We start from the raw sequence: 15,675 nt of genomic DNA, 5'->3' as shown, positions 1-15,675 counted from the left end.
CCTGTTCGGGGTTGGATTTGGGGTTCGACGTTTCGATCTGTTTAGCTCGGCATACGAATCAACTCGGGCCTTATAGCTTAAGTCATGTGGTCACGAATGATTAGAGGAGCGGGGGGCGTGTTTTCCGTCAGCACCTCATGTGATGTATCAAAGCAAAATGCTTCGGGCCTAGTTGCGAGGGGGGGAAAATTCGAAAGGAGACAAGATTCTCTTCCGGTCTTATTAACGCTTTGCGAGCGAGCATTGCGCGTGCGTCAAAAAAAAATTTATTTAATAAAAAAGGAAAAACACGTCTCCGTAGCGAAGGAGGAGGAGGAGGTCGGATTTAAATCCTAAAATACCCTCTGCCCCCCCCCTCGATTTTCTATTTTTTCTCTTATTTTTAAAAAAAAATTATTGTTTTTTTTTTATATTTTTAAAACGATGGAATAAGGTCATGTGCGAGAAGGAGGGCAGGCCCGGAAGACGGATGGCATAACGGGGCCGAACTCTTTCGTTTGGGGGGGAATTTTGTTTTGCTGTTTCGGTCAACACTGGCGCTGCTCCAGAGGAAAAAAAAAACGTTTAATAATAAAATAAATAATGACAACAACAGTAGTTCAAAGTTTTTTGATTTCCTAGGTTGCCCTTCTCCCGTCTTGTCAACACCATATTCCCCCCCCCCGTATGAATAGGCCACCCACACGGACGACAACAAGTCACGTTAGGAAATTCAAGGAGAGGGAGAAAGGAAAGAAAGAAGGAAAAAAAAAAGAAAAAAGAAAATCAAGAGCTCGGCAATCATGAAAAAGCGAATCGGCCCCAAATTTTTGTGAAAAAAGTAAAATAATAATAATAATAATAATAATGACAATAATAAGGAGGAGGAGGAGGAGGAAAGAGAGAGAGAGAGAGGAGAGAAAAGGACCCCGTCCAATAAAAATCGATTCGAAAAGTGGCGAGAAAAAAAAAGGGTGGGGGGAAAAAATGAGATTGGGGGGTTTTGGGAAGACCGGACAGAAACAAAAGTCTCACCCACAACAACAGAGACCCCGCCCGCGAAAAGAAAATGCTAAATTAATTAATGTTTTAATTAATTATTGTCCGACCCAGAAGAAATAAATAAATAAATAATTATTTTAATTTTGGGAGGAAGAAAAGGGAGGGGGGGGGGGGGAGAAAACATGAAAGGAGTGTCAAAACAGAAATTCTCCCCCACTGATTGCGCGTGACTATCACTTTCCAGATATATGAAGCGAGTGACAAAAGCTCCCGCCCCCCCCCCCCTCCCCCCGTCTCACGTCGCGCGAGTCTCGTACGTGGGGCGTGGGGAGAGGGGGGGACGGGACTCCCGCTGCTGCTCCTGTTTGCCATCCCCATCAAACGTCCAATGATCCCCCTCCCCCCACGCGCCCCCCCGCCCGCGCGTGCATTTCCTTCCTTCCCCCCCTCCCCACCCTCTCCCTGCTCCTCCTCTGCTGCCCCTCCCAACACATCACTCTCTCCCTCTCCCTCTCCCTCGTACATCGCCTTCTCTCTCTCCCTCTCATGTCGCCTTACTTTCTCTCTCTCTCCCCCTCTGCTTCTGCTTCTTCTTCTTCTTCTTCAGCTCTCTCTCTTCCCTCCTCTGCGAGACTACTACTGCTGCTTCTTCTTCCTTCTTCTTGTTGCCGTCGAGGAGCAGCTCAATTGACCCGTCCCTGACGACCCACCCGCCAAGATCGCCCGCCGGAGCCGGCCATGGACGACCGCCGGCGACCGAGGGAAAAAAAAATGCCAGCTCTCGCGCTCCTCTGAGCCTCCCCGTCCCTCCCCCCCCCGGCGAGCCCTCACACAGACCCCCGGGAATTTGTTTTCCTTTGAACCCCCATCCTCCACCCCGAGGAAAAAGGAGAGAGGAGAGCGGAGGACCGGGGGACTCGGACTGACTGACCCCCCGCCCCAACCCCCGCCCGGCCGCTCGGTTAAATGGCGGCCACCACTAACACCTCGCAGCCGCCGCCGGCGTCACAGGTGGACTCGGTCCCGGTGTCGGCGGCCTCGGCGGACGAGGTGACGGCCAAGGCGGTGAACAAGCGCTACGAGGGGCTGGTCATGGTACGGACCAAGGCCATCAAGGGGAAGGGCGCGTGGTACTGGGCGCACCTCGAGCCCATGCTCGTCCACAACGCCGACACCGGCCTCGCCAAGGCCGTGAAGCTCCGGTGCTCCCTCTGCGAGGCCGTCTTCTCCGCCTCCAACCCGTCGCGGACCGCCTCCGAGCACCTCAAGCGCGGCACCTGCCCCAACTTCTCCTCCGTCCCCAAGCCCATTTCCTCCATCTCCCCCTCCGGCACCCCCGTGGTCACCCCGCCGCAGCCGTCCTCCTCGGCCGCCGCTTCCGGCGGCGGCGGCGGCGGCGGCCACCGCAAGCGCAGCAGCTCCTCCTCCGCCCGCGCCGTGCACTCCTACGAGGTGTCCCCGCTCGCGATAGTGGATCCGACCCGGTTCTGCCCCGACTACAGCCCCACGACGACTGTGGTCCCTCCTCATCATCAGCATCAGCAACAGCACCACCATCAGCATCATCAGCAGCAGCATTTGGTCTTGTCAGGTGGGAAGGAGGATTTCGGGGCCTTGGCCATGTTGGAGGACAGCGTCAAGAAGCTCAAGAGCCCCAAGACCTCGCCGAGCCCGACCCTGAGCAAGACCCAGATTGACGCCGCCCTCGATCTCATGGTGGATTGGGTGTACGAGTCTTGCGGGTCGGTCTCGTTCTCGAGCTTCGAGCAACCCAAGTTCCGAGCTTTCCTCAGCCAGGTGGGCTTGCCTGCGGTCTCGAGGAGGGACTTCACGGGTTCGAGGCTGGACGTCAAGTACGAGGAAGCCAAGGTCGAGTCGGAAGTGAGGATCAAGGACGCCATGTTCTTTCAGGTGGCGTCGGAAGGGTGGAGGTACCGGGATTATGGAGGGTTTAGCGAGGAGAATTTAGTGAATTTGACTGTTAATCTGCCTAATGGGACGAGCGTGTATCGGCGGGCGCTGTTCGTTAGTGGCTCGGTGCCTTCTAAGTATGCGGAGGAGGTCCTGTGGGAGACGGTGAACGGGATTTGCGGTAATGCGGTTCACCAGTGCGTCGGGATTGTCGCCGATAGGTTCAAGGCCAAGGCGTTGCAGAATCTGGAGGATCAGAATCCGTGGATGGTCAATGTTTGCTGTCAGGTGCAGGGATTGAGTAGCTTGATCAAGGACTTCAGCAGGGAGCTTCCTTTGTTCAAGAACGTCACCCAGAATTGCTTGAAGCTCGCTAAATTCATCAACAACAGCGGCCAAGTTAGGAAAAGCTTCCACAAGTATCAGATGCAGGAGTATGGCCACGGCGGGTTATTGAGAGTCCCGTCGCAGGGTTACGAAAATCTGACCTTTGGCATTGGGCCTGTTTATATAATGCTGGAAGACATATTGAATTCGTCTCGGGCGTTGCAGTTAGTTTCGTTGGATGAGTCGTACAAGATGATGTCCATGGAGGAGCCGGTCGCAGGGGAAGTGGCCGAGATGATTCAGGAAATGGGGTTCTGGAATGAAGTGGAGGCAATGCACTCGTTGATCAAGCTAGTGAAGAGCATGGCAAGAGAGATTGAAACGGAGAGGCCATTGATTGGGCAATGCCTCCCGCTCTGGAATGATCTCCGTTCCAAAGTGAAAGGTTGGTGCTCGAAGTACCACATTGCGGAGGGACTGATCGAGAAAATAATCGATAGACGGTTCGACAAGAACTACCACCCGGCCTGGGCTGCGGCATTCGTTCTCGACCCCCTGTATTTGATTAGGGATACCAGCGGAAAGTACCTCCCTCCATTCAAGTGCTTGACACCTGAGCAAGAGAAGGATGTGGATAAGCTCATAACTCGGCTCGTGTCGAGGGAAGAGGCGCACATTGCCTTAATGGAGCTCATGAAGTGGAGGACGATGGGGCTCGATCCGGTATATGCGAAAGCGGTGCAGATGAAGGAGCGCGATCCTCTCACCGGAAAGATGAGGATCGTCAACCCTCAGAGCAGTCGGTTGGTGTGGGAAACTCACCTCACCGAGTTCAAGTCGCTCGGGAAGGTCGCGGTTAGGCTAATATTTCTCCACGCGACTTCTTGCGGGTTCAAATGCAATTCGTCCTTCTTGAGATGGGTGTCCTCCCATGGGCACTCGAGGGAAGGCATCGAGAGGGCTCAAAAGCTGATATTTATCGCCGCTCATTCCAAACTCGAGAGGAGGGATTTCTCGAGCGACGAAGATAAGGACGCGGAGCTATTTGCATTGGCAAATGGTGAGGATGATGTGCTAAATGAGGTTCTTGTTGATGCATCATCTGTGTAACATTTTTCTTCTTTCCTTTTTTTAGTTACACCCCCTTAGAATCTTGAAATTGTAGGATTTATTGAATTCTTTCCACTACCTCTTTTTTCTTCTGTGTAATTGTTCACCTAGAAAAGTTCTGGCAGCTGAGTGGGAGGAGAAAATGACATTGATAGGGTATTGAGTTGAGCTTCTGTATTTCTCATATTGCATCAAAGAAAAGATTATGGAAAGTGGTTGCTCAGTCTTGTCCCTGATTTTGATTTTGGAGTTTCTATCGTACTTGCACTTGCAGAACAAAAATTTCTCGGCTCTTCATGCTGTGAAAACAGAGAATGCTGCTCTGAGGGTTTGATGAACATGGGGATTCTTGTAAATTTGTGGTTCCTTGAGTAATTCGGTCCTTCAACTCTCCTTTGGAGTAAAAATATTGTTTTCCCTATTTGGATTCGTCGGAATTTGAGTGAAGTACCCATTGAATTGTGATTGTGATACACTATGATCCCAGGGCCACGGCTGCCCGGTTCACCAGAATGGATGGCCGTGTAGCAAGATCACCTCAATATCCAACCTTAGGGGCACATCAATTTTTGCACCCGATTCATGCGATCATGCGAATTCGCCAGAGCTCACCAATTTGACTCTCTGATTCAGCTGGCTCATCAATGTCACTTGACCACTTTCACAGGACAGATGAAGAGAGCTCACCAATTTTATTCCCGTTTAGGCATCTTGCCGTGCCTGCAAATGTCTGTCTCACCCTGGTTTGAAAATCCATTCCAGAGTCAATGGAGCTCTTGAATTGGACTCCGGATTCCAGCGCGTGAATTATTTCCATTGTCTTTGCTCTGCTCAATGTTGCCTTGTGAGCTTGTGGCATCTTCTTCTGTTATTTTCCTAGCCTGAGGCAAACAAGCACAAGGGACGGTTTCCCACGTACCGACGCGTCCGAGTTTGTGGTATTGAGCAGGAGCAGAGCGCGTGCTAATTATCTTTTTGACTACAAATAAGATCTATCGGAGCGTCTCGCTCTTGAGAAACAGTGGATTCTACTACTTACCGTTCAAAAGACAGGTTGTTAAGGATTTGAAAACATATGCTCGAAGCCTCATCATTGTGCCTTTGAAGGGTTACAAAAGCCCTGTTCCTAGTTAGCACTTGTAAGTTGTCATGAAAGATTCTGATGAATTTAAGCTGAATGACTATGAATGCCGATAAAACCCAACTCCCCTTTTTTTCTGGTGACAAAGCCGTTCGACAAAGATATCGTGGTCGACGCGCTGAAGAGACCGCCATGAGAGGAGGTTGTTGAGCTGGGGAGGTCGTCGGATGCAATGATTAGAAGAGGATCCAAGGATTTGGGTGATTCTTAACTCGGGCAAGAAACCAAGTTCGTTTGGTCAACTGCACTTGGAAGGACCCAAGGACACAACAGAGCAGCGAGGCTCTTTTTCGAGCTGGAAAATCACTCACTAACTGTTTTTCCTCTCTCGTCGTCATCATCCATATCACCTGGTTTTTGGGTCCGTGGGAGAGAGCGAAGGGACCCGCCATGAAGAAGTGCCGGTCTTTGTCCGAGCTCTGGTTTTCACGGAGGGAGAGAGAGAGAACTCATATGGTACCAACACTTCGGGCATTGCATCCCTGACCTGTGAATGCGATGCCGATAACTAATTAAGCCTCCTTATTTAACTGTGATGATGTGATTATATGTGTCCTAGGAAGAGAATTCTTGACCAAAAATGGTGATATGGCCGATTCTTTTCATGCTAATTTTAGCATTAACTTTTCCTTGTCGTGTACAAATTTATAGAAAATTTTGCGCTAATTACTCTATTATATTAATAATCAGATAGAAAACATTTTTCTTCTTAATCTGATTGTATTTTACACTCTGTAAATTCAGTTCTTTTTATTTATTTCAGATGTGATATAAGGACGAGAAATGACTTTTGGTGTCTTTGACAAAGATGACATTTCATAAATAAACTTAAGAGGCGCCACTAATATTTGAATTATTTTAGTAATATTCTTTAGTATTTTCTAGGTTATTCCAAAACAGAAAAAAGAAATCCTTTGTATTTTTACTTGTGTTAGTAATTCTACTATGCGATATTTCTTTCTTACATGTGGCAATAACAAATATTGACCAAAGCTTTAAGCCAAGAATATGTTGAACATTTCTCCTCTCCATTCCCGCCTCTATTTAGATTTCTGGCTTCTTCACTGCTCATGACCATACCATATGGTGTCATATTTCACTCGGGATAATACTTACAAGTTCAAGAAGTAACTTATGCGACGATGAACCTTTGTTCATGCATACCATATAATGGTATCAACAGACATGCTTCGTTTGTTCGAGTTAATATCATGAAGATGATCTCGAGATCTTAACGTGATACATGTATCGATTTTTCTGTGATACGAAACAAGGAAAAGTAAGCGCACATAAAATCAAGAGTGAATGGATTGTTCGGCTCTACATAAATAACTTTGATTTAGAGGTATAGATAGTCATCTGGCTGCATCTACTATAGCTCTTATAACAAGTGAGATTACATGCCACGGGGAGAGACAGAGAGCAAGAGTCCAACAAATCTGAATAGTTGCTGCACAAATTAGTATCATTATCTACCTACGATCTCCCCATTGAAACCCTACTCTTTCCTTTTCAAATGTGGATGAACAGTATAAATTCTTCTTTCTTTTTTCCTTGTCAAATCAACTTTAAGACGAGGGTAACTTCTCATTTAAACATTCTCATTAAAGGCTCGTGAGAGAGAGAGAGAGAGAGAGAGAGAGAGAGAGAGTTCATGCAAAGTCATTGGGCGACGGGGTTAACCCATGATTGAGAGAAAGGGGGTTCTTGTGAGGACCCCAACAAAAGAGAGTCTTGTCGGCATGAAGCACCACACACTCGAAAGATGCTTCAGTTTGAGAGCGATTCTACACCCAATTCTCTCTCTCTTTTCTATTTTCTCGAGCTTTTCTCAAAGTTTTTTGTTGCTGTTGTTGGGGGGTGTTTGGTTTGGTTCATCTTTCGTTCAAGACAGGTCTAGGGTTCTGCGAAATTTTTCAAGAGAGGATATAAACATAAAGGAAACCGCTTTTGAGAGCTTCATTAATTTCAAAGCGATAATTAATGGCGCAAAAAAGATTTTTGAGAGATGTACTAATCTTGTTTTCACGGAAAAACATATGATTGATCGTACGATTTAGTTATGATCTTTATAGTGTTTAAAGGATTTGCCAATGGAAAAATCAAATTTGAATTTGGGAAAAAGGTGTTGCATTCATTCTAGACACGAGGCGGTGAACAGGTTCAATCACGAATTCAAGGTCAGTGCTCCATCTGTTCATCATATTCTCCTTCATAGGAAGGTAAAACTAATATTTTAATGTGGAGCTTTTGAGGATTATCGTCCGGAAATTCAAGGTTTGCCCCCTAGATCAATTTTTCGAATTGACTAGATCTTATCATGACATGAATGTGTGTAGAGCCTTGGAAATGATCTAATGGTTTTGTGATGTGATCTGGCCATGAGCTCAAAAGCCTCACTTTGATATAGTGCTCGTGAAAATCTGTGAAGCCTCTCAATATATATATCGAACTATATGGCACTTGTTTGGACTTAGCTAGTGATGCCTTGGGGGATCTTAATTGTTCAAAGAGAAAATCATGCTCGACCACACCTATATATTATTAAAAATTCTTCACTCTACAGCTTCTTTGCAGTACCGCATATTTATATAGCTAGCTTTGTATATAATAGTCCTTTAGGTAGAACTAAATCACCACATTTTGGAGCTACATGGCTATAATTATATTAGTGAGAGAAAATTTAAATAAGGTATTTGGTAGATATATTACGTGCCTTTGTCTTTATCCATCGCTAGTCCCTCAGCATGAGTTTATACATAGGGAAACAAGAAGCAAAATAATAATAATAATAATAATAATTAACCCCCATAGTTTTGTAATGATGAACACTATTGGCGTCCCACAAATGGTGCCGACCCAATAGTAAGATTGTGCTATTTTGGATTTAATGACCGCATATACATCACCCTCTTGACTCTACCCGGATAGCAATCGATTAGCGCCGCAAGTTGTTTATGCAAGAAAGGTCCAAACGCTGCAATTATCAAATATATTTGCTATCATTTCGAAGCAAGGAGGTTGTGTTCTTGGAGAGCATAGAATTGAATTGAAAGGGATCCCCTCGATTGCTCTTCTTTTTCACTTTCATTCATGATCAATATAGCCGAAGTCTGCCCAAATATGGAAAGCCAGATGACCCGTTGATTCGGGACCCTTTTTTCCTGAGTAAAACACCAAAACGAGAGAGCCCTTTCTAGGAAAACCATCCAGACCAGAATATAATAATTTCCGTCTCATTATGCTGCATCTGATAAAGCAGCTTCTCCTGCATAATTGTACATGGTGTATGGAGATTTCGTCCACACACACGCACCTCAACGAGAACAGTGAAAAGGTGGGAGAAAGAGAAAAAGGGACGAGAGGGTTTGGTCCATTACTTTCAAAGGGAGTCGTAATAATGCGCGTAGAAAAGCGGTAGGAATTGAGTAGTGAGTGAGTGAGTACAACGTGTCTCAGATATATTATCAGCCTCAACAATGTGTACTAATTGCTAGTTTAGTGGGGGAGAGAGACAGAAATTCTTGTCGGCAACGAGGCCCCAATGCTGACCGCTCACCAACCATGTTTAACCAATCTCTCTCTCCCTCCCTCTCTCTCTCTCTCTGGTTAAAAGAGAAAAAATTTCAATGGCTTAATTCCGTCCACTCGTCTTTTGGCAAAGAGAAAGAAGGAAAAGGGAAAAGACGAGTAATTCTAACGTACATAGATGGTGCGAAAAGAATTTCACACCGACGATTTTATTCACCTCTGATTCGAGGGCTTTTAACAACCCATTCCTCACTATCTCGTGATCAATGATAGATAAAACCGATAAAGATATGCTCTAATTTTTTTAAAAAGAATATGTGATCATTTCGTTGGAGGACGACCCCAACATGTCTGTCTCACAGAGAGTACAAGAATCTTTGGCTCTTCCGATGCTACCTCCTCTCATAATCACATTACCCTCTCCTGCTGGTAATAATTTCATGGATCCTGCTCGGTGTGTGCACTGTTTCTGGTAATCTCTTTACCAAATGCGTTCGTGTAATCCTCTCTCCAAAAAGGAAGAGAGGGATGAAAAGCGACGTAACCAAATTCACGAAAGCCTCGTTGCTCTCGTTTGCATGAGGGTAAGGTTATAATGACACTCTCCCTCGTCTGCGGCCACATTCTCACGGGAAAATCTCTCGACAGTCAAAATGATTACAAGCCCCTTCTCTGCATCATATGCTTTACAAATGTCAGTGATGTATCTGCACTATCGCAACAGCAAACGCTCCACTTAATGAGCCTTTTAAGCTTTAACCCTATAAGTGGATTGTACCGTTCAGTTCAACTGGCGTGTCGCTGTTCATTTACCCCCCTCCCCCCCCCCCCCCCCCCCCACATTTCTTTTCACTTTTGGGGGGAGTCTTTCAAGAAAAGCTATTGGTGGGTCAACGGACACCTAGGTAGTCAAAAGAATTTGCCTTGAGTTTCAACTGAGGCACGGACTAGAAAATCTTTTGGGTGCTCGAATCAAGTCTCTGCATCAATTATAGGGAAGGGTTAGTGTACTGGGTCATGCCACTCAGCGACTGGTAAATGGTTTCCATATGGCATTTAACGTTTAGCTTATTGCCCATGCATGTATATGTGCTGTTAACCGCTAACCCTTTTAGGGTTTTTATATATGTTAAGGTGAGATATTGCAAAAAAGCAAGTGCCTTTTATCATGGGGAAGAGAAAAGATACGGTCTATACGCTAACTTTTCGCTGTTGCTTCACATGATACGTGGTTTTTTATGGCCCTAAATGTCCAGTAATCTCAGCTAAGCTCTCTCTCTCTCTCTCTCTCTCTCTCTCTCTCTCTCTCTCTCTCTCTCTCTCACTGGCTCTGCAAAATGCTTTGGGGAAAGTCTTCCCACTTTATGTTTTATCACCAACCACCAATGCACCGAACTTGCTTTGTTTGTTTGTACTAATACATCATTATACTTATTCTCTCTAAGCCCTCGGGGTCCTTACCTAAAAGAATCGCCATGATGTATAATTTAGATCATGCTGATCAAGCTGTTTTACTTTTTTGTGGAGGTTGTACCTTGCTAATGTAGGGTTAGGGTGGAATTGAGGGCCAAGTTGGATTTTTGCGCATCTTCGCTTTTGACGAAGTAAGATGCCGTAAAATTATGCCAACATCGTTATTTTTTGTGTTGAGATTTTCCTAATCCCATAAAAAGAAAGGAATTAGCTGGCTGCCTGTAGTCGCTAAAAGATAAAATCAGACAGAATAGGATTGGAGTAGATAAACTTGTACTAAATATTCTATCATATTGAGTGTTTAGTGGACGAATGATAGGATTGGATAAAAATAGGGAAAATTGTCCAAAAAGTCATACATTTATTACATTTTTGCCAATTCAGTATTAAACTTTTTAATTTTACCCATTGAGTCATAAACATTTTCAAGTTTTGTCAATTGAGTCTATCATTAGCCGGAAATGGCCGACGTGGACACTAACCATCTTACGTGGCAAGGCCGATTCTAACATGAACAATTTTCAATAATATTTTAATTTTTTTATTAATTTATTAATTTTCTTTTCTTTTCTTTCTTTTTTTTTTCTACGTCCTCACAAGCCACAAAGAGGGCGTCATGGCTCTTGCCTGCCGTCACTGTGGCTAGCGAGGGCTGTCACACCCTCGCCCCTCCATATCTGATGAGGGCTTGCGAGCCTACAGACTAGGGAGGGGGGAGGGGGGGAGGGAGAGAGAGAGTCGATGAGAGAATGAAAGAATAGGATGTATAGCTGCATCAGGGTCGACGGACGATGGTAGCAACGGAGTTTCAGTAGCGCTGCTTGACTATTAGAGGCGACAATTCAGATTAGTTGCCGGAGGTGGAGGGTCTACCGACAAAGACGGGTGGTTGGGAGCATGGTGGCCCTCTGCTAGGGTTTCTAGAATCGAAGAAAATAGCCAAAAAAAAAGGTAAGGTGAAAGAACTAAAATGAAAGAGAAATAGATATCATCGACGGTCGGTGTACATTTTGAAATGCCATTTATATAAAAGTGGTTGAATCGAAAATGTCAACATGTCTAGTAGAGGATGTTAGTCCTTGTTAAACATGGGCATGATGCCTAACAAGACACAATGCAAGTCCCAACTTGTGTCATTGTGTGTTTGCCTCATTCCCTATTCCCGTTGAAACGTAAGAAAAGCGTCCTTAGTCATTTCTCATATTATTGAAGCCGTTGCCTTCGTCCGTGCCCAAAACAAAAAATGCAAATAAAAAGAAAGATAGCCGTTACCTCTGCCGTGAACCTTGCTGGAAGCTGGGTCGGATATATTTTAATCTAGGCCAATCAATTGACAGGTCAAAGTGTGATTCTAAGGAAAGAAATAACTATATGTATATATAACGTCGCTTTTTATGATATAGATGAAGGTGAACAAAAGAGTCGACATAGGTGAACTTTATACTCTAAATGCTTAGCAATGAACTTCACACGTTCATGGAAAAAATCGTCCAAAACGTTCTAAATCTATTATACTTTTGCCAATTGAGTCTATCTGGCTAATTTTGGCCGAAAATCGCTAACGTGGAGGCTGACGTGGATAATTTTAAAATATTTTTTTGAGTTATTTATTTATTCTTTTTCCTTTTTTTTCTTATCCTTTCCTTCTTTTCTTTTCTCTTTTTAAAGTGGCTAGTGAGGGCCGCAACTCCCTCGCCAACCGCAGGTGAGGGCCACGCGACCCTCACCCGTGGGCAGCGAGGGCTTGGCGATCTTCGTTGTCCACAGTAAGATAAAAGGAAAGAAGGAAGAAGAAAGAAAAGGAAAAATAGAATAAATAATTAGAAAAAATATTAAATTATTATTAAAAAATATCAACGTCAGTGCCGGTCGCGCCACGTAGGATGACTGACATCTACATCAATGATTTTTGGCCAAAATTGGCCTGATGAGATTCAATTGACAAAACGTGAAAATGTTAATGACTTAATTGGCATAATCAAAAGGTTTAGGATTGGATTGAAGAAAGTGTAATAAATTTAGGATTTTTTGGACAATTTTCTCCACAATCAGGCATAAGAAACCACCCACTTGGCCATAGCAAGTGCTCCATGATTTGGATGCCAATACCTTAAAATAGCAATTCATTTTAAATAAGGGAAAATATTTAGTCAACATTGAAATTTTCATGTTGCTCTTTTAGAAGCATATAATTCGCTTGTGCTTCACACTTTTCCTCGTAGGCCTCATCTCTCAAGGTCAACATCTGTTTATTGCAATAATCCGAAGTTTTTCTTGCAGGGTCTTTTTGTTTGGAGAGAAAATGTTTTCAGAAAATTATTTATCGGCTTTTCGATAATTGGATGATAATAAAACTAATCGAATTATGGAAAATATTTGTCATAAATTGAAAAGAACAGGCTTAGATTAAAGGAAAATAATTTCCTTTTCTGGCAAGAAGGAAATCACTTACATTAAACCACTAAACAAATAAAAACTAACCATTTTCCTTGAAAATGATTTCATAAAAATATCTCCTTCTATCGTGAAATTTTCAAGGAGACAAACGCACCTAAAATTTGAAAATAAAATTGAGCGCACGTATGTGATAAATGGAGGTTGCTCATCAAAACTGATCTGATTATTAAATGAGCTCGTTGTTGTAATATCATTTATGTTCCCTGATAAATCAAGGAAACCATGTAAGCTTGCTATATTATTCTAATGACCAGAAATTGCCCCTTTATATCGAAATAAATATCCAATCAAATCCTCTATAAATTCAAGATGTCAAAGAGTACAATGATATTAGAGATATCGAGACCGGCATGGATTTCTAATCGTTCGTTTTTCAATATGGCTTGTAAGAGTTTTTCTGATACCAATTTGTTACGAAATATAGAAGAAGCCCGATATCTTTCGAACGGGGAGATCACTAGGAGGGAGTCTAAGTCCGAGTCTGTTAACATTATTCAGTTGAACCCTCTTTTACTTAAAAGCTTAAGTCAATGAGTTATGGGCCAATTAAGATATATTAATTGCTATACACCACATCAATTATCCGATGTGAGATTTCTCTAACACAACTCGCACGTGCATCCACAATGCCTACTGCCTGGAAATTCTGCCTAACTTCATTCACCAAACACGGCTCTGATACCAATTTATTACGAAACATAGCGAAAGCTCAATACTTTTTGGACGGGAAGATCACCAAAAGGGAGCCTAAGTCCGAACCTGTTAACATACCTACCTTTACTCAAAAGCTTAAATTAATGAGTTATGAGCCAATTAAGATATATTACATCAATTATCCGATGTGGAATTCTTCTAACGCAATTCACACGTGCATCCTAACATGGTTCACTTATTTAAAAAGTCGCTTTTGGCTCGTCACGTCATCGACTGATTCTGTATTTCGATCTAAGCTGTACTATTACAAAACATTGTACTCCACTTCATCGACTGATTTTGTATTTCAATCTCGAGGCCTAGTTAACTAGAGGAGGGGGGGCGTTTCCGAGCTCAAATGTTTAGGTTAGGCGGAGCGTTACTACGCTGGGAAAATTATGGAACCATGCACGTACGTGAACGTTTCTATTGGCGGGGCTTTTTTCACTCGATCAAACCGCTAGTGGGTCGTAGTAATTTGTGAACTTCTTTTTTGACTCGGAGGGGGGGAGTTAATGGTGATTAAGGAATTGCTAATCACGGATAAACAACAATAATTAGCACAAGTGCATTGAGAGTCCCGAGATTCTCTCTGTCTCTCTCTCTCTCTCTCTACTTGATAAGATTAGTGGGGTGGAGTAATCGAGGCACGTGTCTCATTCATGCTCCTTTAAATTATGTCTACAGACGTACGGTGCGGTCCACCTCCCGCCCCTCGAATAATTAGGTGCACTTTATTTGAAATCATCATAATACTCCTATAGGCCTACAAATATATATGTGTGATCATACCCATGAAGGGGGCCCCACACGCTACAGGGAAAAAAAAACATAAAATAACATAAAACGAAATAAAAGATTCTTTTGTTGTTTTTATTCTCCCTTTTTTTTTTTGGCTACTGGCCATACATGTTTGTATTCTTTTGGAGGTAATATTTGAGGGGTTAATTCCTTAGAAAAAACTCCAAACTTCAAAGCCAATCACAATTCCGCCTCGATTTTTTTTTTTTCTAAAGAAAAACCTCAACTTTCACTCTAGTCGGGAAAATTGTCCAAAAAAAATATAAATCTATTGTACAGCGGTCAATTCAGTCATAAAAACTTCTTTATGCTAATTTAGTCCCCGAACATTTTGATAATTTGCCAATTCAGTTCTAAACCTTTCGATTGTGTCAATTTCGTCCTAAATTTTTTGATAACTTACCAATTTAGTCTTAAATCTTTTAACGGATTACCAATGTAGTCTTTTTGACTAATTTTAGTTGGAAATCGTTGAAATGACAGTTCAGTCGTCTTACGTAATGCGGCCAGCGCTGACGTGCATCATTTTTACATTTTTCGAATTATTATTAATATAATATTTTTTTTTATTTTATTTGCTTTATTTTTCCTTTTTTTCTTCACTGACCGCTGGCCCTAGGGTGAGGGATGCGAAGCCCTTGGTGGCCACAGCGAGGGCAGGCGAGGATTGTGACACCTTCACTGTGGCCCACGAGGGCTCATGATGCCCTTGCCGACCTTGTAATAGAAAATTCGAAAAAAAATAGAAATTAAAAAAATTATCTACGTCAACGCTGACTGCGCCACGTAAGATGACCAGTGCTGACTAGACTGCCATGTCAGCGATTTACGGCCAAAGTTAGCCGAAAGGACTACTATGGTAATTCATTAAAATATTTAAGATTAAATTGACAAATCTTCAAAAGGTTTAGGAATAAATTGGCACAATTGAAATGTTTAAGACTGAATTTGCCGCTATACAATTAGTTTAGGACTAAATTGGCATAATTAAAAATTTTAGGGCTGAATTGGTTGCCGTACAATAGGTTTAAGACTTTTTGGACAATTTTCTCTACTTTAGTTTCAAATCTGTTCACCCGTCAAAAAATTGCCACTGATTTCTTTAAGAATATCAACAGAGAGAGGTAGACCGGCTGAACTCTTCAGGGTCAATGGAGTTGGTTAGGGCATTAAGGGAATTTCAGCTCGAGAGCCGGAGATAAATTGGTTTCAATAGTTGTACGAGCATTTGTGGACCCTATATACATTGT

General features: G+C 43.2%; 1 protein-coding gene across 3 annotated transcripts; it reads left to right on the top strand.

Moving 5' to 3' along the window:
* Positions 1-1,896: 1,896 nt before the first annotated feature.
* LOC115687806 (uncharacterized) lies at positions 1,897-6,183 on the top strand. 3 transcript variants are annotated; one of them, XR_008818053.1, is made up of 3 exons: positions 1,897-4,279; positions 4,817-5,468; positions 5,559-6,183. XR_008818053.1 is itself a non-coding variant. In XM_056318348.1 (2 exons), exons 1-2 carry the CDS (start codon positions 1,948-1,950, stop codon positions 4,855-4,857), a joined length of 2,373 nt encoding a protein of 790 aa, XP_056174323.1. In that variant the 5' UTR covers positions 1,897-1,947; the 3' UTR covers positions 4,858-6,183. The 3 variants fall into 3 exon arrangements, 2 of the variants coding, with proteins under 2 accessions (XP_056174323.1, XP_030469336.1); XM_056318348.1 differs by having other exon boundaries at positions 4,817-6,183; XM_030613476.2 differs by lacking the exons at positions 4,817-5,468; positions 5,559-6,183 and having other exon boundaries at positions 1,897-4,541.
* Positions 6,184-15,675: the final 9,492 nt, after the last annotated feature.

This window comes from Syzygium oleosum, unplaced genomic scaffold (genome assembly GCF_021117445.2).
Source record: "Syzygium oleosum isolate NSW1041296 unplaced genomic scaffold, Sole_v2.1 Sole_v2.15, whole genome shotgun sequence".
Taxonomy (NCBI): Eukaryota; Viridiplantae; Streptophyta; class Magnoliopsida; order Myrtales; family Myrtaceae; genus Syzygium; species Syzygium oleosum.
Note: the sequence above shows the minus strand (reverse complement) of the source record. Positions and strands in the feature narration are given on the sequence as shown.